The 24,767-nt window shown below is 37.2% G+C and overlaps 1 protein-coding gene across 2 annotated transcripts in view; it reads left to right on the top strand.

Annotated features, from left to right (window-relative positions):
- LOC134222164 (cytotoxic granule associated RNA binding protein TIA1) overlaps nucleotides 1-24,767 on the top strand; it is a 900,771-nt gene that overhangs the window by 683,876 nt on the left and 192,128 nt on the right. For both annotated transcript variants that reach the window (XM_062701311.1, XM_062701315.1), the window contains one exon: nucleotides 3,831-3,906. In XM_062701311.1, the coding sequence (XP_062557295.1) occupies nucleotides 3,831-3,906 (76 nt within the window). The remainder of the gene's footprint in view (nucleotides 1-3,830; nucleotides 3,907-24,767) is intronic.

Raw genomic sequence — 24,767 nt, forward strand, 5'->3', positions numbered from 1 at the left:
AATCAAATTCAAATCAAATTCAAACCAAATTCAAACCAAATTTAAATCTAATTCAAATCAAATTCAAATCAAATTCAAATCAAATTCAAATCAAATTCAAATACAAATCGAATTCAAATCAAATTCAAATCAAATTTATATCAGATTCAAATCAAATTCAAATCAAATTCAAATCAAATTCAAATCAAATTCAAATCAAATTCAAATCAAATTCAAATCAAATTCGAATCAAATTCACATCAAATTCAAATCAAATTCAAATCAAATCCAAAACAAATTCAAATCAAATTCAAACCAAATTCAAAACAAATTCAAATCAAATTCAAATCAAATTCCAATCAAATTCAAATCAAATTCAAATCAAGTTTGAATCAAATTCAAACCAAATTCAAATCAAATTCAAATCAAATTCAAATCAAATTCAAATCAAATTCAAATCAAATTCAAATCAAATTCAAATCAAATTCAAATCAAATTCAAATCAAATTCAAATCAAATTTGAATCGAACTCAAACCAAATTAGAAAAAAAAAAAACAATTTCAAATCAATCGAATTCAAATCAAGTTTTAATCAAACGCAAATAAAATTCGAATTAAATTCAAATCCAATTCAAATCAAATTCAAATCCAATTCAAATCAAATTCTAATCAAACTTGAATCAAATTCAAATCAAACTTAAATCAAACTTAAATCAAATTCAAATCAAATTAAAATCAAATTCATATTGATTTGTATTTGATGTGAATTAAATTTGAATTTGATTTGAATTTGATTTGTATTTTGATTTGAATTTTGATTTGAATTTGATTTTGAATTTGATTTGAATTTGGTTTGATTTTGATTTCATTTGAATTTGATTTGAATTTATTTTGAATTTGATTTGAATTTGACTTGAATTTAATTTGAATTCGGCTTTCATTTGATTTGAATTTGATTTGAAATTGATTTGAATTTGATTTGAATTTGATTTGAATTTGATTCGAATTTGATTTGAATTTGATTTGTATTTGATTCGAATCTGAGTTGAATTTGATTTGAGTTTGATTTGAATTTGGAATGAAATTGATTTGAGTTTGATTTTAATTTGATTTGAATTTGTTTAGAATTTTATATGAATTTGATTAGAATTTGATTTAAATTTGATTTGAATTTCAAAATTCAAATCAAAATCAAATCAAAATCAAATCAAAATCAAATCAATTTCAAATCAAATTCAAATAAAAATCAAATCAAATTCAAATGTAAATTCAAATCAAATTCAAATCAATATCAAATCAAATTCAAATCAAATTCAAATCAAATTCAAATCAAAATCAAATTCAAATCAAATTCAAATCAAATTCAAATCAAATTCAAATCAAATTTAAATCAAATTCAAATCAAATTCAAATCAAATTCAAATCAAATTCAAATCAAATTCAAATCAAATTCAAATCAAATTCAAATCAAATTCAAATCAAATTCAAATCAAATTCAAATCAAATTCAAATCAAATTCAAATCAAATTCAAATCAAATTCAAATCAAATTCAAATCAAATTCAAATCAAATTCAAATCAAATTCAAATCAAATTCAAATCAAATTCAAATCAAATTCAAATCAAATTCAAATCAAATTCAAATCAAATTCAAATCAAATTTAAATCAAATTCGAATCAAATTCAAATAAAATTCAAATCAAATTCAAATCAAATTCAAATCAAATTCAAATCAAATTCAAATCAAATTCAAATCAAATTCAAATCAAATTCAAATCTAATTCAAATCAAATTCAAATTTAAATCAAATTCAAATCAAATTCAAATCAAATTCAAATCAAATTAAAGTCAAATTCAAATCAAATTCAAATCAAATTCAAATCAAATTCAAATCAAATTCAAATCAAATTCAAATCAAATTCAAATAAAATTCAAATCAAATTCTAATCAAATTCAAATCAAGTTCTAATCAAATTCTAATCAAATTCAAATCAAATTCAAATCGAATTCAAATCAAATTCAAATAAAATTCAAATTAATTTCGAATCAATCTCGAACCAAATTCGTATCAAATTAAAAACAAATCAATTTCAAATCAATCGAATTCAAATCAAGTTCGAATCAAACGCAAATTAAATTCGAATAAAATTCAAACCAAATTCAAATCAAATTCAAATCAAACTCAAATCAAATTCAAATCAAATTCAAATCAAATTCAAATCAAATTCAAATCAAATTCAAATCAAATTCAAATCAAATTCAAATCAAATTCAAATCAAATTCAAATCAAATTCAAATCAAATTCAAATCAAATTCAAATCAAATTCAAATCAAATTCAAATCAAATTCAAATCAAATTCAAATCAAATTCAAATCAAATTCAAATCAAACTCAAACCAAATTCGAATCAAACTCAAACCAAATTCATATCAAATTCAAATTTAAATCATATCAAAGTAGTAAGAATTGAAAAATGAGAAGATAGAAGTGTGATGTGAGAATTGAAAATTAATAAATTTCGTTCCTTCTACTTCCTGCATTGATCTTCCTTCTTTTCTTTTATTTTTCTTTCTTTTCTTCCCTCCTTCTGCTTCCAACTTTTTACCACGATCTCCCTTCTTCATTATTCTTTCTTCCAATTTGTGTTTTATTTCTTTGTTCTTTCTTCTACCGTTTTCGTTCTTCCTTTTTTTCCTCCTTCTTAAATTTTACTTCATCCCCCGTTTTCCTTCTTCCTTCTTTTGTTTTCTATCTATCTTCCTCTTCCGTTTTTCTTCTGTTTTTTTTTTTCTTCTTTTTTATTCCTTTTTCCTTTTCCTTCCTTGAATCAAATGCGACTCAAAAATCATATCTTGTCCTAAAACCGTAATTGAATTCTTATTTCCGCCCAAATTTGTGAGCCGAACGTTAATTAAATTCCAAATTAGAATTTAAATTGAAATCAAAAATATTTCCAAACCTCGAACCAATCCGAAGTCACAAAACAATTCACATTTCGTTTTAAAATTTCTTCTTAAATTGATATCCCCATTTAAACTTTTATATAAATGAAAATCCTCTTTGAATTTCGAATTCAGAATTTAATTCAGAATCAAATACAATTTAAACCCAAATTCAAAACAGAATCCAACTTATTCTCAAAAAGATGTATTCGTGATTTAAATCTAAGATTGGTAAACTCATTCTTACGTCGTTTATAATCCCAACCTCGACGAATGTTGTTTCTCCCCGTTCAACTTCACACATCGAGACGTGGTAAACAATTTTCCACTTTTCCACCAGAAGGCGTCAAGACGAAGTGTGGCTGAATTATTTCCTCCGTAGTAGGTACGCTCCAAGAAAAGGAAATAAATTTGAAGTGCGAATGTGAATGGAAAAAGTTGCCATTCATCGGCTTGGCATCGGGTGTCTCCAGTGCCGCAATCGGTTTGCGGCAAAAAGTTGGAAAAAGACATTTCCCTATAAATCCGAGCTTAAGCAAGGATCGACAACGAGCAGAACGGCAAATCACTGTTGCGCCACACTTATGCCAAGGTTATGTGCGGTTTATGCAAATTAGGCGGAGTTTTCAAAGTAAATTCTCGAAATTGGCTCCGTTCAAAATTATTGACGATATGACGGCGCACAGTGTCAACTTGTTGGCAGAACGTGCGTGTAGAGTGCCAGGATCAAAATAAATCTCTATCCCGTTACCAACGTGCCAGAATTTTCGCTAAGCTGGATCACTGGTTTTCGAATCCCCGTGCCCGGAATGCTTATACCATACCTGTCTGTCTATGCCAATTTACTCATCATAAGAAACCGACCGACAGATTTTTCTCACATCCGTGTTTCCTTTCCCTCTATTTGCAGAGATTGCCGCGTGGTCCGGGATCCACAGACGCTGAAATCCAAAGGCTACGGCTTCGTGTCGTTCGTGAAGAAATCGGTAAGTGGCTTCATATCTCTGTTCACACATCGTCTCCTTCATCGGGGACCTATCCTACCTAATGCCGAATTCGGCGAACAGTGCGGATATCGATAGGAAAATAGAGCCAGTTTTCCGCAAACGCCCACGCATCCACACCCGGTCGGGGGTGATTCCCCGGAGAAAAACATCACGATAAGGCCATCCGTTCGAACAAATCTCATGAAGCTCGAGCACACGGAGCAGGACTCCGGTATCAAATTACGGACGAATTTCTTCTAATCATCGGATTGATACAGTTCCTGCACCGACCGAGATCGGGGTGGTGCGGTCCTCACACATGAATACACAACACTCGCCCTCGATGTCGGTCCCCATTCAGTTAAATCGAAACATACAAAACGATGATTTCGACCGAGTGGAAGCAACGGCATCAGTTCAGTATCCGTATGGCTTCTTTTTAGACTGCTGCTGTTTCGGTAATTTGATGTCTGGCGATGTAGACTGTTGTTCTGTTTTTTTTACGTGAGCGTTAGATGAAGAAGATATCGATTCAAGTGATGAAAAAGCAATTGAGCCATCTCTGCGGACGAATCTGGGCCTCTGGCGGAACACATTGCAAAATAGGCCAAAACGATACTGGATCGGAAATAGGTTCCGATGGAATGAAATCTGATGATGGTTTGATTACCTTCAGTTTTTGCTCCTATCCTTTAATAACAAAATTTCCTTTCAGTAGTCACTAATTCATTCATAAAATAATTCCTCGATGGACGCGATCGTAAAGAAGGCGTGAAATATAAATTGAATCACCTAATCGGAATCATTAACCAACAAGACGCCGAGAGCTGCCCTAATTTTTGTAGGCACTTTGTCTTCCACTGTCGGATAACTGCTGGTTTTTGGCTCCTTGACCATCAAACCGAAGTGCTCCAATTTTGTGGGTGTGTGCATTGCCCAGTTGATCGTATTACCAATTGATACTGCTGCCAGTCACGCACGAGAGCCTTCTTTCCAATAGCGAAAGCTGCCACAAAAAAAAAGAAAAATTGAATAACCACCGTGGGATTATTTTTTTTGGGGTGGAGAAATAATTGACTGCCTTGTTTCACGGCTTCCCCGGTGGTTAATTTGATTATTTGATTTTTATGTCGTTTTGTCGATTCCGTATCTTATCGACACGGAAAGCGATTGCGATATTTCAAGATAACGCGCGCTCCGACAAGGAGGCGTACTAATTCTGAATTGCCGCCATCAAGGACGATTAGGCTTCACGCAGTTCCCAACCCAACCGCCCGATAAAATTTATCGACATAGAATAGAATTCCGACATTCGGTGCCGAGACAACGCCGAGCCCATTCAGACCAGCTGTCGCAATTTGTGTTCATACAGTTTTATGGGCTGTCGTCGGATTGTTGGTGGGGTGTTTCTCCATGGCGGCCGGAGCCGTCCTTGAAGTGCTTTAGTGGTTTAGATGTGCATACAATCTACGAAATGACAAACTTCTACTAAGCTATTTAATCAGAAGATGTTAGAATTCGACGATTCGTTGCATTGGGAAAAGTATTTAACTGGAATAACCGTTTTGAAGATTCAATTCATGCAATTACGGTTCTCAAGTAACAACCGCTACGTTCGTTTGAAGCCAATTACACTTTGCAAATACAATTCTTTACCTAATGCAATACCAAAGTCTGGTGAATAAAAATACAATTCTATGACCACAAACTAAAATAAACATCCTAAGCTCACGTTGAGACGAAAAAACTACAGCGCAACACAAAACGCGTCATTTATTGTTTGGTTAAAATTTTGAATGTAAAAGCAATAAAACCATTCAATCCTCTCACTAATGAACTGGCGTGCAAAATTAATCACACATTGATTCTAATTTGGACTGAAGTGAGCAATCAAGGGTATTTTGCTGAGGAAATCTTTTATGGGAAGGATTGTGAATTCCACTAGGCCGAAAACGGTTTGACCGAAAATATGGCCGAAATGATCGTTTGGAAAATGTCGTATGGCCGAAAAGGTGAATTAGCCGAACAGTGGATGCAAAAAGTATGAAGCGATTAATAATTGAGATACAGACCCTCATTCGGTTTTGACAACATGTTCGAAATATTTCTAAAAACGAATGATTTTTGTGTTTTTGTGGAGTACCAACTCCACATTTCTTTACTTATTGTGACACTAGAGCCGTCTCTACGTGGTTTTTCGTCACAAGCTCTATAGGCGATTTTTTCATGTTAACATTAGTGAAAGACTGATGTTTTACATGGATTTTGAAGACAATGCGGTTTTTTGAGAGTTTTTTTTTTATATGATGGTTTTTACGCACGTTTTGGTATTTACGCGACTTTTGGTTTTAGATTTTTTTTTATTTCACGCAAATTGTGGGATGCATGGAACTCTTTTACGCAATTTTGGAATCTTCACGGTTCCTACGCTGTTTTTTGCTCAATATGTACTGTCTACGATCGCATATTTGTAACAATCGACAAAATAAGGTATGAAAGAAATGGAACGATAAAGTTTGTGATATGCATAGGTATGCAAATCCCAATGATTTTGTAAAGTTTCACAAACATTTTATCCAGTTGAATTCTTGTTGGAAAAATTTCCATTACTTGGTATTTGAGTGCAAATTTAATTGCGTAAGTTTTTGTTTACATCTGATGACATACCGGCAACAAACTTTTCCAATGTTACTGTTATGCGGTCACATTGGTTAATGTTTCAACAAAACTTGAAAGTTGTTTCGAGCTTTCTGCAAATGTAAATGTTACAAATATGCGATCATGGGCAGCGTACCACTTGTGTAAAAGCAGGCTCCAGTTTGATCGCTTTTTTAAGAATTTATAAAAAAAATTCTTTGTATTGCTGCCGAATGATTTTGATGCCAGAACCGAATGTAGCCAAATGAAGCCTGTATATAAATCTTTCTCGTTTCTCACTTTTCACTGTAAGAAGTAAGAAGTGCGATGTCAGAAGTAAGAATTGAGAAGTGAGAGGTAAAAAAATTGGACGTCTCACTTCTCACTCGGAACAATGAAAAAAATCACTGACAATTTGTGAAATAATTACCGAACAGTTCTACTGTTGAGATCCACAGAAATTGGAGATTGCTGAAATTCACAGAACTCTACGAAATGAAAAAAATGTTTCATAGTGTTTCGTGATCGGGAAAAATTCTGACAAACAAAACAAACATGTCTGGGAGATCTCATCGGAGGTCGGAAATTGATCGCTCAAAAAATAATAACAATGTCTCGAAAATACGGGTTTCGAAGGTCACAAAAAAAATCGGCGCTGGCAAAACAGCTTTACTTGTGTTGGCACTAACAAAAACGGTTCAAAGTCTACTACCCGTTCTGAAAATAGCAAACCAGCCTCGAAGCCCATCTTGCTTCTCAAGCTAGCAACAAATATCCGAGGTCTTGTTCGCTCCGGAATTAACCAATAAGTCTGTGCTTGTCTCGTCGAACGGTATCAATAAAAGGTGCTCCTGAGTACTACACGCTTCCGAATGAACAGAAAGGGATTCAAAAATCTACTTATTCCAGAAATAGGGTAATTCGCCAAATGTTGAACGGTTAATTTCTTCGTCTATTGTTGAACGCACGTGCATTTCTTATGGGAGTTCAACAATAGGCGACAAAATTAGCCGTTCAACAATTGGCGGTTTCCCCTAACAAAAATACGTTGGACAAAATGTATGGATGCCTATATTGATCATTTGCTGATTGGACAGCCTAAGGTATCCCTACTAGCAACAGAAAATCTCTCAGTAGTGTCAGCTGAACTCGCTCCGGAATCAACAAATAAAGTTGTGTTCAATCGGGTAACAACAAAAATGCATAAGAGCCCCGGGATAAAAAAATATAAAAATTGGCCAAGTAGTCTGTTATTACTTCCGAATAAACAAGAAAGTTTCGGACTTCAGCTTGCGCCAGAATTGTGGCTCAGAGGACTTCTCCCTTTGGATGCCAAAAAATGGTTGGCCATAGGCAGGGAACCCCCTCACGAAGAACAACAAATACTAGAGTTCCCTCTCTACACCACGGCAGGTTACTAACTGATACTTCTGCCAGCAGCTGCAGTTCTCTTTATTCAACAATAGGTATATACAATCCCGATCAAGAATGCATAACAAAATTCTAACAAGGGGAGTTATTTATTTCAGAAAAATATTGTAACAAAATGTGTTATAAATTTTGCTGGTTAGTTGTTAAAATAACAAAAAATATATCAAAAATACCTCTAGCCGTAACATAATTAAAACAGAGGTTGATACCTTCATATCAACATTATAACAAACGTTAATATAATTTTTTTGTACAAAAATCTACTTTCAAGGTAATTGCCTACATCACGGATAGAAATTTGTTACACTACCACGCCGGATTTCCATCCATAATGTAGGCAATTAACTTTGTCCCAGCTATGTACTAATATCGAGCGGGCTCAAGTTATACTGAAGGTGATTACCTCCGATTTTTTTTTTCCTATGTCTACAAAAAATGTAGACAATTATTTAGTAAAAATATTCATAACTCTAGACCAACATTTGAAAAGGGCGTAACAGCCAAAATTTATTCCTTCTGATTCTTTGTCCGCATATAAAGCTATATATGTAGACGAAGAATCAGAAGGAATAAATTTTGGCTGTTACGCCCTTTTCAAATGTTGGTCTAGAACTAATGTTGTTATAATTTTGATATGAAATAAAGCTGATCGAAGACACATTTTTATCGAATTATCTAATTATAACACACGTTGTTTTAAATAACAACGATTGATAGAATTTGGTTATAATTTTGTTATGCATTCCTGGTCGGGATACATCCATAACAATATTTCTTAATGTGTGTGTGTGTGTTTCATCCTCTATCCCTCGCCCAGCCGGGGGCGTTGGACAAGTAGTACTACGAATAATTTGATCAAATCTAATGCTACTTAATGGTGCCCTTTTTGTTACGAAGGCTAGCACGAAAAAAAGGATCACTTTAGAGGTGAGACTCCTCATCAAGTTTAGGGATTGGGATGTGCTAGAGGTTCGTAACAGGTGCAGCAAAACATCGCATAGACGCCCTTATTCGTACTGACTACTCAGGGAGTAGAAGGTCGAGAAGAGCCACCGCTGCCAACTAAAGCTTGAACCGGATACCTGGGACTCCCACAATATCCGCAGCAATAGCCAGCAAACGATGCCCTGTACGTATTTAATGCTTGGTTTATTCAAAATATTAAAAAGAATATTATCCATATGAGAGTAGTTAAATTTACCACTTACCATTGATATGAGTCCTGCCTTTCCCTTATTTCTCAGTCGTATACATCCTACTTTTGTAGTCTCATTCATTTATTCCATGTATTCCTTGATGACTTCATTCATCTATGTATGCGTCTATCATGTGTAAACTAATTTGACAATGCTACGTTTTACGCTCTCCTTTTTTTTTAATATTTGATATTTTATTTTGATTCGCCTATTTTTTTTCAAATCATGTTCTTGTTTGTTATTTTTGCCATGTGTTCTAATTTGTTATTTTTTTTCTTTTTCTTTTCCGTTTTACTCTTGTTAGTTTCATAAACTTTGCCATTATTGCTTTTCGGTATGTCTCATATATTCACAACCTCAGAAGTTTAAGTTTTGAAATGTATTAGATAAAATATACAAAATTGTAGTGTTTTTCCAGTTTGGTATAAAAACAAATTAACATTAAAGGACGTTACCAATGTGGCATGTTTGTAACACTTGTTAAATCAAATGTTCTGAGGAATCAATAATGTATTTTCCAAATGGAGTAAAATACACATTTATAGAATTAAATTTCCATTCAATCAGTATATCCAATTTGAGTTCATTATATAACGCTTCAATTTCGTAATTTTGCTACAACTGTGGCATAAAATTTAATGTGATGTAGTGTAAATTTAGGTATGACTGAAATGTTGAAACTAAGTGTATTTATGATTAGTCGGTTTCTCTAGTTTTATTGATTTATTTTATTTTTGCATTTCGTTTCAAATGATTCGTCAGCTACGTAATATAATTAAAGGCTGTTTGCTTACCTCGATGGAGCCAAAATGGATTAATGTCCTTTCATCTACTTACAAATGATTGTCCATTGTTATATGTAGATTGAAGTAAACTCCTACACTCCTAACACAATTTTTCTTTTTTTTTACTCCTTCGTCTTTGTTAGGCTTCCTTCAAATAACTTCCCAATCTTTTTCATTTAAATTAAAAAAGCCCTTTTCAGCCATTGCCTGCCACTCGCGAGTTTCACGTAACGCGTCCATGGATGGGGGTCCTTAGATACCCGTTCTGATTATTTCTATTACTTCTTCGCATTTTTTCAACTAACCCATGAAAAAAGAGCATTCCAAACTCTAACAAATATTCACTGGAAATACATTTTCACTAAGAGTCCGCCATCCGGAAACCTTCCTGTAGCCCACAACTGTCCAGGCGCGGCGTCACCCAGTCAAACTGATTTTTCACCTACAATGAAATTCCGTTCACTGTTGCACGACACGTATAATGCTTTTTTTCTTCTTATCGAAACCTAAACGAGCCTTTTTAATAAATTTTAAGAAAATTTGGGAAAATTTGAAAAATTTTGTGGGAGAAAAAACGAACGGCACCGCCCGCGCCCGTCGATTGCTGCGATTCTCCATAACAATATTTCTTAATCTACCCAAAAGTAACTACAACCAACTGGCACCTGCTTCCTAACCATCTACGATCTACAGCGAAGCGTCGCACACTACCTGATATTCCAACAAAAATAACATAGATATTGTCTTCGCTTTTGAACTAAGAAAGTTTCGGAGTCGTTCTCACTTCGGACGATACACACAATATTTAAAATGTGCCTTTAAATAAAAATGAGCACTTACCAAGTCCCATAAGAGGTTTCGAACAAAATTAAAAACTGTTGAGAATTTTAAGAAACGATTTAACGCTTTGGGAATCTTGTTCAAAATATTTTTCTACTTTATATTTTGAAGAAACGGAAACGAAAGTCACACGCTGACAAACCGCAGTAAAGAAGTGTGTCTAGCTGGTGAAATCTAGTGGAGAATATTCGTATTTTTTCGATAAGAATTGGTTTTATTTTCTAGAAAACATATCTCCAATTTGATAATTATTCTTTTTTCATATCGATAATACTATACGTTGTTGTCTGAACGAAAATGTCATTCGGCCGAACAAACTATTATGACGAAACGCATCTGACCGAAAGTCATTTGTCCGAAAATGTCTTTCTGTAAAGGTCAACTGACCGTAAATTATATTAGGCCGATTTTGTCGTGTGACCAAAAGGGTCATTTCGCCGAAAAAACGTTTGGCCAAATAAGTCATATGGTCGAAAATGCTGTTTGGCCGAAACGACCATTTGACTGAAAGGGTCATTCACCGAGAAACAAGGAGGATTGAAAATGATGTTCTTTTCGTAGGAAATACTGATGTATGCTTTGAAATACAAAATAAAAGAGAGGAAAGATACATGCTTTATATCATATATTACCATCTGCCAGGCAACTGCATCCATCGATAAAAGGAATCGCATCTTGCCTTGCTTTGAACCGAGCCAATGACTGAATCTTACCCCCAGCTGGACAAATGAACCATTTTGAATAAAGTATAATATTTTCGTGTGCCTATAATAGATCAAATTCATCATATCCTCTCCTGTCTGGGCAAATGCATTCTTTGAAAAAAGGGATTATATCTGCCCATGCCTCAAGCTGAGCAAATGCCTGAATTGAAAGAAGGGGTCATATCCTCTCTTGCCTTCTGCCGGGCAAAAATATCCATCAAAAAAGGAATCACATCTCTCTTTCCTTTAAACCGAGCATCGAATTGAGCAATGAATGCATTGAAGGAAAGTGTCATGCCCTCTCTTGCCTACTACCGGGAATATGTATCCTATAAAATAGGGATCATATCTGCCTTATCCTTAAACCGAGAAAATGCCCGAACTGAAAGAAAGTATCATATCCCCTCTAGCCTTCTGCCACGCAAGTGCATCCCACAATAAAGAGATCGTATTTCCCCTTGTATCAAAACGAGTAAATGCCTGTATTGAATTAAGAAACCTATTGCGAACATCCGGTAGCAGTAGAGCAGAACTACCCAAAGCTACCTCCTATTCATCCCTTTTCTCCTCACCCTCTGCCTCCTTCTTTCTCTATCTTCCTATCTCACAAAGCACATACTGTGTTACTAACGGTCTTCGGGGCGTCCCCCTGATCTATCCTCTCGGCGGAGTTCTCACCGCCGCAACTGCTTTGCTGCCGCATTCCACTGCCACCTCACGCATGCTTCGAGAGTGCTCTGCTGGAGAACCCTCTGGCCGTCCAGTGCGACCAACTACTGGATGGGGTCCCTCCGAGTCACTGGATCTCCCCCGTCGGCAGGAATAATCTGACAGCTTAGACGAAATAATTCGACGGCCCTCTACCCATCCGGTAGGAATGATTAAATCGTACAACCTGACCGTGGACTGCCTCGGCAAAAACACCCCAATGTTGGGGTGTTGTTTGTAAATCTGGATCCTGGCCGATCTCCTTCCGACGATCGTTATCCTTCTCCACTTCCACGTGGTCTAATTTCTCCCGCTTGTCCTGTTTTTTGTCAGATTAGTAGGTGATGAACGTATCTACAATAAAAAATCACGTTAATAAAGATACATTTTTTTTTGTCTGATTCTGGCGCTCCTGACGAGCCCGAAATAGTGAGAGTCGGTTCCTTCTTTTTTCCTCGGTGGGAGCTCCGCTGTCTTCACCTTACGTTCAATTACTGGCCGACGAAACAAAGGAACGTAGGATCGTGGGCACAGAGACGCGGCCACTGGAGAACAATCAATTGTCAAACCGTTTCTTTTACTCCAATGTCGTGTTTGCTTATGGTGTGCGTGTGAATTGACTCATCTGTCAAGTTGCCGCGGCGCTTCGCAAATAGGCTTTTTCGTTTTCAGCAGGGGTGGATTATTTTAATTCACTTTCAAAGTGGCGGTTGGTGCGTTATGCGGGTACGTAAGGTGGCAATAGCGTTTTATTTCATTGCGTATTTCGAATATTAGTGACTTTTGCCGAGTAACAAAAAAAATACTATCTTAATCGTAACAAACCATATCGTCTTTTACCTTTTGCGGACATATGCATACGTTGAAATAAGGAATCATATCTTCTTTATCCATGTGTCTATCCTTTAAAAATGGAAGCGTATATTTTTTCTTAACTATACAGGACTTCATTTTGATTCTTATTGCTTTTTTCGTGTTAAAAATGGAGTTTGATCTTAAATACTTACAATATTACTGTTTGAGTAGTTTCCGTCTTTTGTAACACGTCAATTGCAATCTTGTTCCTGACCCAAAACAAATCCATTACCATCTTTTTGTTTCTAGGTCTAGGGACATGTTATAAAAGACGGAAACATGAATCGCAATATTGTTAGTATTTAAGATCAAACTGTTCTACTTAAAGTAGAAAAGTCGGATAAAATAGTAATTTCATGGAAACTATCAACGACTCTTTAAAACACAACTTCTTAAAAAGCAACATGTCTCTTATGATGAAACAGCACATAATAATTTTGAAGAATTGAAAATAGTTTGCAATTCATAAATTCATTATTACCTAACTATTATGCCAAATGACCATTATGTCAAACAACATTATACCAAACGACTCTATGCCAAATAAACTACCACTCCTCTTAATACACTTAGTACACAGAAAGTACACAGAAAAAAAGATAAAAAAATTCAGAACATTTAATAAATAACTTGAAAAATTTCTAACCACTCTTCGAATCCAGTCGAATCTTTTTGAGACGGTATTGAAAAAAATCAAAAAATGTCGTACAAAACCTAACAATTTCAAATTATTTTAAAACTTCTGAAATTTTAACGATAAAAAAATGCCCATCCGGCCGAAAGGGTCATTTGGCCGAACGGATCATTTGGCCGAAAGGGTCATTTGGCCGAAAGGGTCGTGTAGCCGAAAGGGTCATGCGCTCGAAAGGGTCGTTTGGCCGAAAGGGTCATTTGGCCGAAAGAAGCGAAAGGATCATTTGGACGAAAAGGTCATCTGGCCGAAAGGGTTATTTGAAAAATGAGAAATTAAAAATGAGAGAGAGACGTCTCACTTCGCACTCTTCATTTTTCTCTTCTCACTGTAAGAAGTGAGAAGTGCGAAATGAGTAGTAAGATGTCTCAATTCCCACTTCGTACTACTCACATCACACTGTCAAAAGTGAGAAGCACGAAGTGAGTAATGAGACGTATCACTACTCACTTCGCGCTCCTTATTTTTTTACAGTGAGAAGTGAGAAATGAGAATGGAGACGTCTTTCTTTTACTTTTAATTTCTCACTTTTCATATGACCTATTCGGCCTAATGACCCTTCCGGCCAAATGACCCTTTCGACCTAATGACCCTTTCGGCATAATGACCCTTTCGGCCAAATGATCCGTTCGGCCAAATGACCCTTTCGGCCGGATGGGCATTTTTTTATCGTTAAAATTTCAGAAGTTTTAAAATAATTTGAAATTGTTAGGTTTTGTACGACATTTTTTGATTTTTTCAATACCCGTCTCAAAAAGATTCGACTGGACTGAAGAGTGTTAGAAGGCCCTAAAGTTTTTCGCTATTTATTAAATGTTCTGAATTTTTTTTATCTTTTTTCTGTGTGTACTTTCTGTGTACCAAGTGTATTAAGAGGTGGTAGAAATATTTGGCATAGAGAGTCGTTTGACGCATAATGTTGTTTGACGCCATAATGGTCATTTACATAATAGTTAGGTAATAAATAATTTGCCAATTGCAAACTATTTACCAATTCTTCAAAATTATTATGTGCTGTTTCATCATAAGAGACATGTTGTTTTTAAGAAGTTGTGTATTAAAAAAAGACTTTGATAGTTTCCATGAAATTACTATTACTATCCAACGACTCTTCTACTCAAGTAGAACAGTTTGCATCTTAAATACTAATAACATTCATGATTCATGTCTTGCCTTATAACGTATGTCCCTGAACCTAGAAACAAAAGATGGTAATGGATTTGCTTTTGGGGTCGAGGAACAAGATTGCAATTGACGTGTTACAAAAGATGGAAACTACTCAAACAGTAATATTGTAAGTATTTAAGATCAAACTCCATTTTTTTACACGAAAAAAGCAATAAAAATCAAAATGAAGTCCTGTATAGGTAAAAAAAATATACGCTTCCATTTTTAAAGGATAGACACATGGATTACGAAGATATGATGCCTTATCTCAACGTATGCATATGTTCGGCAAAAGGTTAACGACGATATGGTTTGTTACGATTAAAATAGTATTTTTTTTTGTTACTCGGCAAAAGTCACTAATATTCGAAATACGCAATGAAATAAAACGATATTGCCACCTTACGTACCCGCATAACGCACCAACCGCCACTTTGAAAGTGAATTAAATAGCTAATCCCACCCCTTGCTGAAAACGAAAGCCTATTTGCGTAGCGCCGCGGCAACTTCACAGATGAGTCAATTCGCACACGCACACCATTATAAGCAAGCATCGACATTGGAGTAAAAGAAACGAATTGACAATTGATTTCCAGTAAGCCGCGTCTCCTGTGCCCACGATCCTACGTTCCTTTGTTTCGTCGGCCAGTACTGAACGTATGTGAAGACAGCGAGATTCTCCCACCGAGGAAAAAAGAAGGAACCGACTTCACTCATTTCGGGCCTCGTCAGGAGCGCCAGAACTTTCAGACAAAAACAATGTCTTTATTAACGTGATTTTTATTGTAGATACGTTGCATCACCTACTAATCTGACAAAAACCAGGATGAGCAGGGAGAAATTAGACCACGTGGAAGTGGGAGAAGGATAACGATCGTCGGAAAGGAGAATCGGCCAGATCCAGATTTATGACAACTTTACCCCACATTGGGGTAAGCCGATGCAGTCAGCAAGTGGTCAGGTTGTACGGGATTTAATCATTCCTACCGGATGGGTAGAGGTGCCGTCAGAATTATTTCCGTCTAAACTGTCAGATTATTCCTGCCGACGGGGAGATCCAGTGACTCGGAGTGACCCTTCCAGTAGTTGGTCGCACTGGACGGCCACAGAGGGTTCTCCAGCAGAGCACTCGAAGCATACGTGAGGTGGCAGGTGGAATGCGGCAGCAAGCAGTTGCGGCGGTGAGAACTCCGCCGAGAGGATAGACTGGGGACGCCCTTGAAGACCGTTACAGTAACACAGTATGTGCTTTGTAGATAGGAGATAGAGAAAGAAAGGAGGCATTGGGTGAGGGAGAAAAGGGATGAATAGGGAGGTAGCTTTGGGTAGTTCTGCTCTACTGCTACCGGATGTTCGCAATAGGGTTCTTAATTCAATACACTGAGGCATTTACTTCCGTTTTGATACAAGGGGAAGTCACGATCTCTTTATTGTGGGATGCAATTTGCGTGGCAGAAGGCCAGAGGGGGATATGATACTTTCTTTCAGTTCGGACATTTTTCTTTGTTTAAGGATAAGGCAGATATAGATCCCTATTTTATAGGATACATATTCGGTGTAGGCAAGAGAGGGTATGACACTTTCCTTCAATGCATTCATTGTCAATTCGATGCTCGGTTTAAAGGAGAGAGATGTGATTCCTTTTTGATGGATATTTTTGCCCGGCAGAAGGCAAGAGAGGATATGGACCCCTTCTTTCAATTCAGGTATTTGCTCCAGCTTGAGTGCATGGGCAGATATAATCCCTTTTTCAAAGAACGATTTGCTCAGACAGGAGAGGATATGATGAATTTGATCACGAGCAGGGCAATAACGAAAATATACTCTCTTTATCTAAAATGGTTCATTTGTCCAGTTGGGGGTAAGATTCAGCCATTTGTCTTTGTTCAAAAGCAAGGCAAGATGCGATTCCTTTTATCGATAGATGCAGTTGCCTGGCAGATGGTAATTATATGATATAAAGTATGCATCTTCTCTCTTTATTTTTGTATGTTCAAAGCATAAGCATCAGTATTTCCTACGAAAAGAACATAATTTTCTAATCCTCCTTGTTTCGGTCGAATGACCTTTCAGTCAAACAGGTCGTTTCGGCCAAACAGCATTTTCGACCATATGGCTTGAAACGTTTTTCATGAATGACTCCCTTTTGGTCACACGAGCAAAATCGGCCTTAATATAATTTTACGGTCAGTTGATCTTATAAGAAAAGACATTTTCGGACAACAACTTCAGTCAGGAATGTCATCATAATAGTTTGTTCGGCCGAATGACATTTTTCGTTCGAGACAACAACGCTATAGTATTATCGAGGCAAAAAAGAATACTATCAAATTGGAGATTAATAGTTTTTCTAAGAAAATAAAACAATTCTCATCGAAAAAATACGAACATTCTCCATTAGATTTCACCAGCATTGACTACACTTCATGCATGGTTTATCAGCGTGACTTTGCTCTGCTCTTCAAAATATAAAGTAGAAAATATTTTATCGAACAGATTCCTAAAGGTTAAATCGTTTCTTCGAATTTCAACAGTTTTAATTTTGTTCGAAATCTCTTATGGACTTCGGAAGATGCTTCATTTTATTAAAGGGCACATTTACAGATTATGTGTATTGTCCGAAGTGAAGCTAATCGACTCTGAGGTGACACGCGATCTATGTTATTTTTTGAACAATTGTAGTGTATGATGCCTGGCTGTAGATAGTAGATAGCATAGGAAGCAGGTGCCAGATTGGTTGTATTTAAGTTGGGTAGATCAAGAAATATTGGTATGGATGATTGTATATACCTATTGCTGAATAAAGAGAACTGCAGCTGCTGGCAGAAGTATCAGTTAGTAACCTGCCGTGGTGTAGAGAGGGAACTCTAGTATTTGTTGTTCTTCGTGAGGGGGTTCCCTGCCTATGGCCAACAATTTTTTGGCATCCAAGTCCTCTGAGCCATATTTCTGGCGCAAACTGAAGTTCGAAACTTTCGACATAATGATCCTTTTGGCCTAATGACCCTTTCGGCCGAATGATTCTTTTGGCCAAATGACTTTCGTCCTAATTGTCTGTTCGTATTTGTATTTTCGGCCTAGTGGCATTCAGTCAAATAGCTTTCGGCCTTCCCCGTGTTCAGGTATACTAAGTGTAGATCAATTTAACGGGGAAAGTAGCAAAATTGGCAAAATGCAACGGTTTCATGAGTTCCGAAAAAAAACCGTCAAACTGGAACTGAAATCGATCTAGATTGCAACAAAGCAACGAGGTACCGTGGAGAGATTCCAACTCATTAAACTTGTGGGGACATCGAAGATCTTCTTGTTGATCGATTTGAATATTAAGATCTGTGCTCAAGGACAGTTTGGAGTATCGTAAATATTGAAAAAGGTCTATTATACCGCTGGACAACCGCAGAATTTTATCATAAAGAATTTCGCTTTTAATTATTCATCCAGAATATAGTAAAGTATGGTATTCATTCCTTAAAACATCAAAATAACAACTCAAGGATAGTTTGGATGCTCTAAATCATCCTAGTGCCCGTAACCTGACCGTAACCGTAACCTTTGGAAAAAGCAAATGATTTTTCAATAATTTCGAAATGCAATGTGCGATCGAGGCAATTTCCAATAGCAAACAATAGGACCGAATTCCCCGAGGAGGTAGGTAAATTGTCGGACCATTTTGATATAGATTTGGGGATTAGTTTTAAAGCAATTGTTACTGACTTTCGCTTGTACATGTTGAGGGGGTTTTAAGTCTAGCGGTGATGTTGCGGATGGATGTGGTTGCTCTGCCGGCGGCAGATGGACAAACAGAGTGGCCTTAGCGAAATCAGCGTCGTGGAACAGCTGACGTCGTGTTCTTCAAGCTTGTAGTGGAATAACCACCGAGGAACGAACATTTGACGATCCCAGCAAGAAAGAGCATCCCTGAATTGTCGGCTCACATCACTGTACGCCAGTTTAGGTCCGCGGTTGTCCAATCGGGTTTTCTGGCTTCCACTTCGCGGCTAGATGGCGTCGATCTTGGTAATTAGACCGATTAGTTCTGAAAAGCGCCGTAGCGTGTGGTTGGCCGGGTTGGTCCTAAAGTGGGCGCTTCAATCGTTTGACCAATTTCCCGAAAAGCCCTTTTACGTCAAATCGGCTCACGTCACGTTCTTCTCAATTTGGCAGATTCTTGCCAACGCTTTCACTGTCTTTTTCATCACCTAAAGGCATGGGGAAGTGAATTAAAGAAAAGATCAGGAAATGCAAAATCCTAGAGGACTTTTCAATACGCTAAAGGCGAAACACAGAGTAGACTGTAAAAAACGGATACACGGAAGTAGTTATAAGGAGTTGATTTGAATTTGAGATAAATTAACTCATTTTGTGCAGACAAACTAATTGAGGTTCGAAAACGGACCATTACGCCCACATTTGATCACCTCGTCATATCAGATTCCATTAAATCAGAAACATTGAATATTTAATGATAATTTAAATTTGATTTTTTTTTTCTCTTGGGTCTAGTTAAGCTGGTTAGTTTTTAAACGAAGATGACTATTTGGAATGACGTGACGCATCTAACTGCATACTGAATACAATTTCAAGTGGGCTTCGTGGCCGTGCGGTTAGCGACGTCAATCGTCTAAACGCATGTGCTGTGGAGTGTGGGTTCGATTCCCGCCCCGGTGAGGAGAAAACTTTTCGTGAAGCGGAAAGTTCTCCACTGGTCCACTGGGTGTTGTGTAAAAATGTCCTTGTCCGTTGTCTCATGCTGGATGTTAAGTGTTCAGTCTGTGCGACCTCTGGTCGAAGACGGTGATTCTGTCTTTATAATAATAATGGCAACTTACCTAATTTGAAGTTGAGTCTGATTGATCCGACAAAATCCACCACCGCCACCAAACTACCAAAAGATCCACTCTAGCTCTTGATCCGAATAGCTCCGATGGTTAATGGCGATTAATCAACCCAGTCCAGGCTTGAGTTTTTCTTGATACGACTAGGTCCCATCCTTCCATCTACTAATTCACTCCAGAGACGTTGAATGTTATTCAAAATCCTGTAGTTTCTTCAAACTACCAAGCAAACTACTCAAGAGCTGGATTTTTTTTCATTAATATGTCTTATGACGATTCCGAAGGGCATCCAATCTATTCCAAAGCAGGGTTTTTTATTCGTCTAGGTCAGATAGCGACCTGATCACCAACCAGCACACAATTCATTGGCCTAGTGCGTGAAAGTACAACACGGAAATTCGGATTTCACAACGCAAAAAAGCTGATTTTAAATCTCCCTACTGTTATTACGCTATTTGTTTTCATCATTAGCATTAAGCAATAAGCAACTCGCACAAATTCGTAGGTGGTTCAAGACAAATCACTTACTCTTAGTTGGAAGCAATGCATTCTCAAATAGTAAGGATATGTCCTGGCCACGTCCTTATGAAGCAGAGAACTCTACGACCTCTTAAAGGTGCAACGAGAGGTTTTTTGGATTTGTTAGTGTGAAAGGTTATAACAGTAGGAATCGTTTTTGGTAGAACGTGTAACACAGAAAAATCTAAGATAGAAATACAAAATATGGAAGGGGCGAGCCTGAATATGAACCCACGACCTTCAGCTAATAAGGCAGAAGTGGTAGCCAGTAGACCACCGAGCTCGTCCCAAGCTCTATAACATCTGCAAAAAACTTAGAGGCGCCCAAAAAAGATTTCGTCCACTCTACGGCTCTGGTTCTGGATTTTTTTAATATAAATTTTCAGAATCCTTGAAAACATAAAATAATCTTTCATCAACTTCAGCAAGAGTTCCTTCTAGAAAAAAATATTTGTTGCTTGATCTTGCTTTGTAGCCACGCATCTTACCACACGGCTGAAGAAGGTCCCTCAATCTATATGTGGCTTGTTTTTAACCAAGCCAAGCATCTTTATTATTTCCCTCGAATGCTATGGCAAGGTTATTGCAAAAGAAAAAACACCTGAACAACCATTTGGATAAAGCACTGCTGAAGACCAGTTGTTGTCTGTCTGGTTGGTAGAGTAAAAAGTCCCAGTGCCACCAAAGTGCCCTTCAAAGTCGTCTGTTGAATAAAATGTCACCCCATCAGAAAACTTTTCATATCCTCATCGCAGATCGACGGTCCCGCGTGATGGCGGCGATTGTCAAAGTAAGGCATCAACCACCGCAGCGGGACGCCGACGTCGCGTCGCCGTCGTCGGTCGGTCAGTTTCTCCATCACCCGAAATGGGTCCATTTTACAACAGTTTACATCATATTTTCCACACTCGTTTGTAGCTCGTTTTGCGAGTTTTTCACGGTACGCCATCGACCGCCAGCCGGTGCCTTTTTGTGTGTTCGTAAATCCGGGTTATTTTCACACTTGTTTAAAAACTAATTAACAATTTCGTTCCGGGGTTGGCCCGGGGACCCATATCTGGGGCGAAGGTGTGGGCGCGGTGCGTGCGCAACATTATGTAAAACATTATGAATGACAAAAAACGAGAGCAGCCATTGCGTTATGTCTGGACTATTGATTACAGTTCTTTTTCCTTCCTTTCATTTCAATTGGTTGCCCACGGGGCTGTTGGACGCGACCCCAGAGTCTGGTTGGGTGTCCAATTCCCATCCCCAACCATGCTGCCGTACGTACGGGACTCAATAGCAATCCATGATTTTAATATGCTGTGGCCCGGCCTGCCGCCGCAGGTTGCAGTCTCTCTATTTGTGCATGCATCCGGATGCAGAATTGTGTGCAGCTGCTGTTGTGTGAATAATTTTATTTGAGAGGAGCCGTTACTCATGCAGCAAACAGCAGTAACCATGGGTGCAGTGTGTACGATATTAAACTTTGGTAGGATGATGAACTCATGGAATGAGAAAAACCTAACAGTTAATGAATTTAATTCAAACAGATTCGTGTTTTATTGTCTCAATCTTCATTCAGCAATATCTCCGAAATTGATGTCTTAGGTATTGAATTATGTATATCACTTCGGCAATGAAAACAAACAAGTCGCTTTTTAAACCTGAATGAAAGTCTTCCACCAATTCGAATTCACACAGTTTTATTATTACACCCAGAAGCATGTGTAAAATTGTGATTTATTCTCATTAATTTTTCCCATTATTGCACACCCTCGGCATCATCAGCGGCCGATTGCCAGACAGCACTTCCCCGGAACCATCGCACTCTGTTGTTAACACATTCATATTAATTTTTGAAATAAATATGAACCGACAGGGCAATTTTCGTGCGTAACGAGCTGTTAACATTCGAATGGAGTGTTGTAAAAGTGGCTACATTGTGTTTGAATAAATGTGAGCGAGGTTTTTCGGGAAACGATGTGCTAATGTTAACATCCGATTATCCGATGACCAACGACCGGCCTGACCAGATCAGATGCACGCAAAGTTCCCAATTTCGGTCGAACCTGCTGACATCAAATTTCTCCGCCGCTCATTTGTCACTTGCCCGCGGATGGGAAGCCGATCCGAAATTCAGGCACCAGACCGGGCCAGGCGCGCGCGCCTAATGGACGGAACTAGGACTCGATTCGAAAGCCACGCATTACCTCATATTTTTGTGCGAAATAATTCAATTCATTAGCTCCGTGCTTACGCGAGGAGTTTCCACCTCCCTTCACGCAACCCCCGTGGGAGATTATATTGCCGGGGTTTTGCGTGTCGCTGTTTTTGGCACACCTCATGAATTTGACAAATTAAATTTTCATTATGCTCGTAGAGGTGTTCGCCACCGCCACGCCGCGCCCATATTATACGATCGAACCCCGACTGGGGGTTCACTGAAGTCGAGTCCCGCACAGTCAGTGTGGTGGGAGGGTGGTCTGCCGCTGGGGGGAGCAACTGTGCTGTCATACGATACTCACCGCCACTGAAACGTTCGGGTGTATAGCTCCGGGATGGGATCGAATCAGGTTTCTGGGTTTTGTGTTGGTGTCTCAATTTTCTGCTGTTTGCTGGGAAATGTGATTTAGTGGAAGGTACATGTCCCCCAGAACAACTGTGGCTTATAGGTGGGTGGGGGCCTGGTCTGATCGTTTCCATCCGATTAGAACTCAGGTGGGAGCCTTAGGAGTTATGTCTCAACCGCAGTGCGCAAATTAAAAAGCATTACGAATCAAATCAAATCAACAATAAATAATATTTATTCCAACGATGTAAAAATCTAAAACAGTATGCAAATAGGTAGGACGAGGAATTAAGAAGGGCAGATAACATTTTTATATCATTCTCGTTGAAATATGTCTATATTTGTTTTTGCATTCACGACGTACTGAAATTGCATTTTATGCTTCATCTACCTACCATCCACCTACCATCTGACCTTAAAATTATCAAAAATAGAAACCAATCCAGAATTTAGAATTTGCACCAAGAAATCTTATTATAGTTTCTCTAAAATTCTCTTCATAAAAAACTAAATATTCTTAAGTTTTTCAGGAATTCCTTAAATATTTTCTTAACGAGGGACAGTTTGTTTAAATGAAAATAATATATAAATCCTAATTTAAGATAAGCAATGTAAGCAATTATTTTACAAATAATTCTATTGCAGTTCGTTTAAATAATGAGTTATAATATATTTCCGTGATTCATTCAGTTCATTCTAAAGCAAGGGCCTTTTGTTATTTTGTTGAATACATGAAAAAAGAGCATTTTGTCATTCCTGGTGCAAGCAGAATTAAATAAGACGTTTGTTCATTCTGAAGCTAGTTAGACTGCGAGTATATATTTTTTAATTATAAAACCAGATTTATCATCACTTGGAAGCATTTTGTTAGTTTCGGAGCGAGTGCAGCTTACGGCAACTAATTGGGTGTCTTCACTTGAGGCGCTTTTTAGCCGAGAAATTTCAAAAAGGGACGAATCCTTACAAAAACAGGGACAAGGCGTCGGAATTGGTTTACAAATTCGCGTTTACAATCCATTTTTGGATTGGTGAATAAAATTTTCATTTGTTCAATGCAGTAAGAAAACAATTTTGTCACATGGTAAAACAATTGCTAGCTCCAAAACCGCAGTTTGTCCAATTAACAACTATCACTGGAGCACTTCGAGGCATAATGTTTTGTTCATTTTGATAATAACGAAGCGACTAGAACTTTGAGGCAACATTTCCTTTTTTATTATTTTGTTAACTTCAGGAGCAAGAAGCACTTTGAGGCAATGTTGTTATTCTCAGAGTGAGTAGGATTCTGGAGCATTTTTGCTTGTTCGGAAGCTTTTTTTTATTTTGTTTGAAACTTTCATTATGGGGTAGAACTTTGAGCTAGTTTTGTAGCGCTATTAGGATTAAAAATATTATTTCTTGCGCTACAGTCGAGATTTGTTGATTTTATTTAAAACCATTGAAAACCTTCTTCTTGAGTCTATGTTGATAATTTTGGAGCAATCCAATTTCCGACTTATTTTTGTTTATTCTCAATCGAGTTGTGACTCCGAAGTACCATTTCGATTTTATTTGAGTCTTTGGAATAGGGAATGCAATTTGGCCGAAATGGTATTTGACAGAAAACGACACTTGGCCGTAAATATCATTTGACCGAATCAATCATATGGACAATAATATTGCATTGTTAAATGTTGTTTACTGACCCATCATATGGCCGAAAATGTCATTGGGCCGAACAACAATGTGTGAAATGATGTATTCAAATAAAGTTAAAATTATGAAATGAGAAGTGAGAAATAAAAAGTAAGAAGTAAGACGCCTCGCTTCTGGCTTCTTATATCTTACTTCTCGCTGCAAAAGTTGAAAAAATAAGATGTAAAAAAAAGATTTCTCACGGAAAATGAAAAGAGAGAAATGAAAAGTGATGATTGATTAATGGGACCATTCTTACTTCATT

This window comes from Armigeres subalbatus, chromosome 1 (genome assembly GCF_024139115.2).
Source record: "Armigeres subalbatus isolate Guangzhou_Male chromosome 1, GZ_Asu_2, whole genome shotgun sequence".
NCBI classification, from domain to species: Eukaryota; Metazoa; Arthropoda; class Insecta; order Diptera; family Culicidae; genus Armigeres; species Armigeres subalbatus.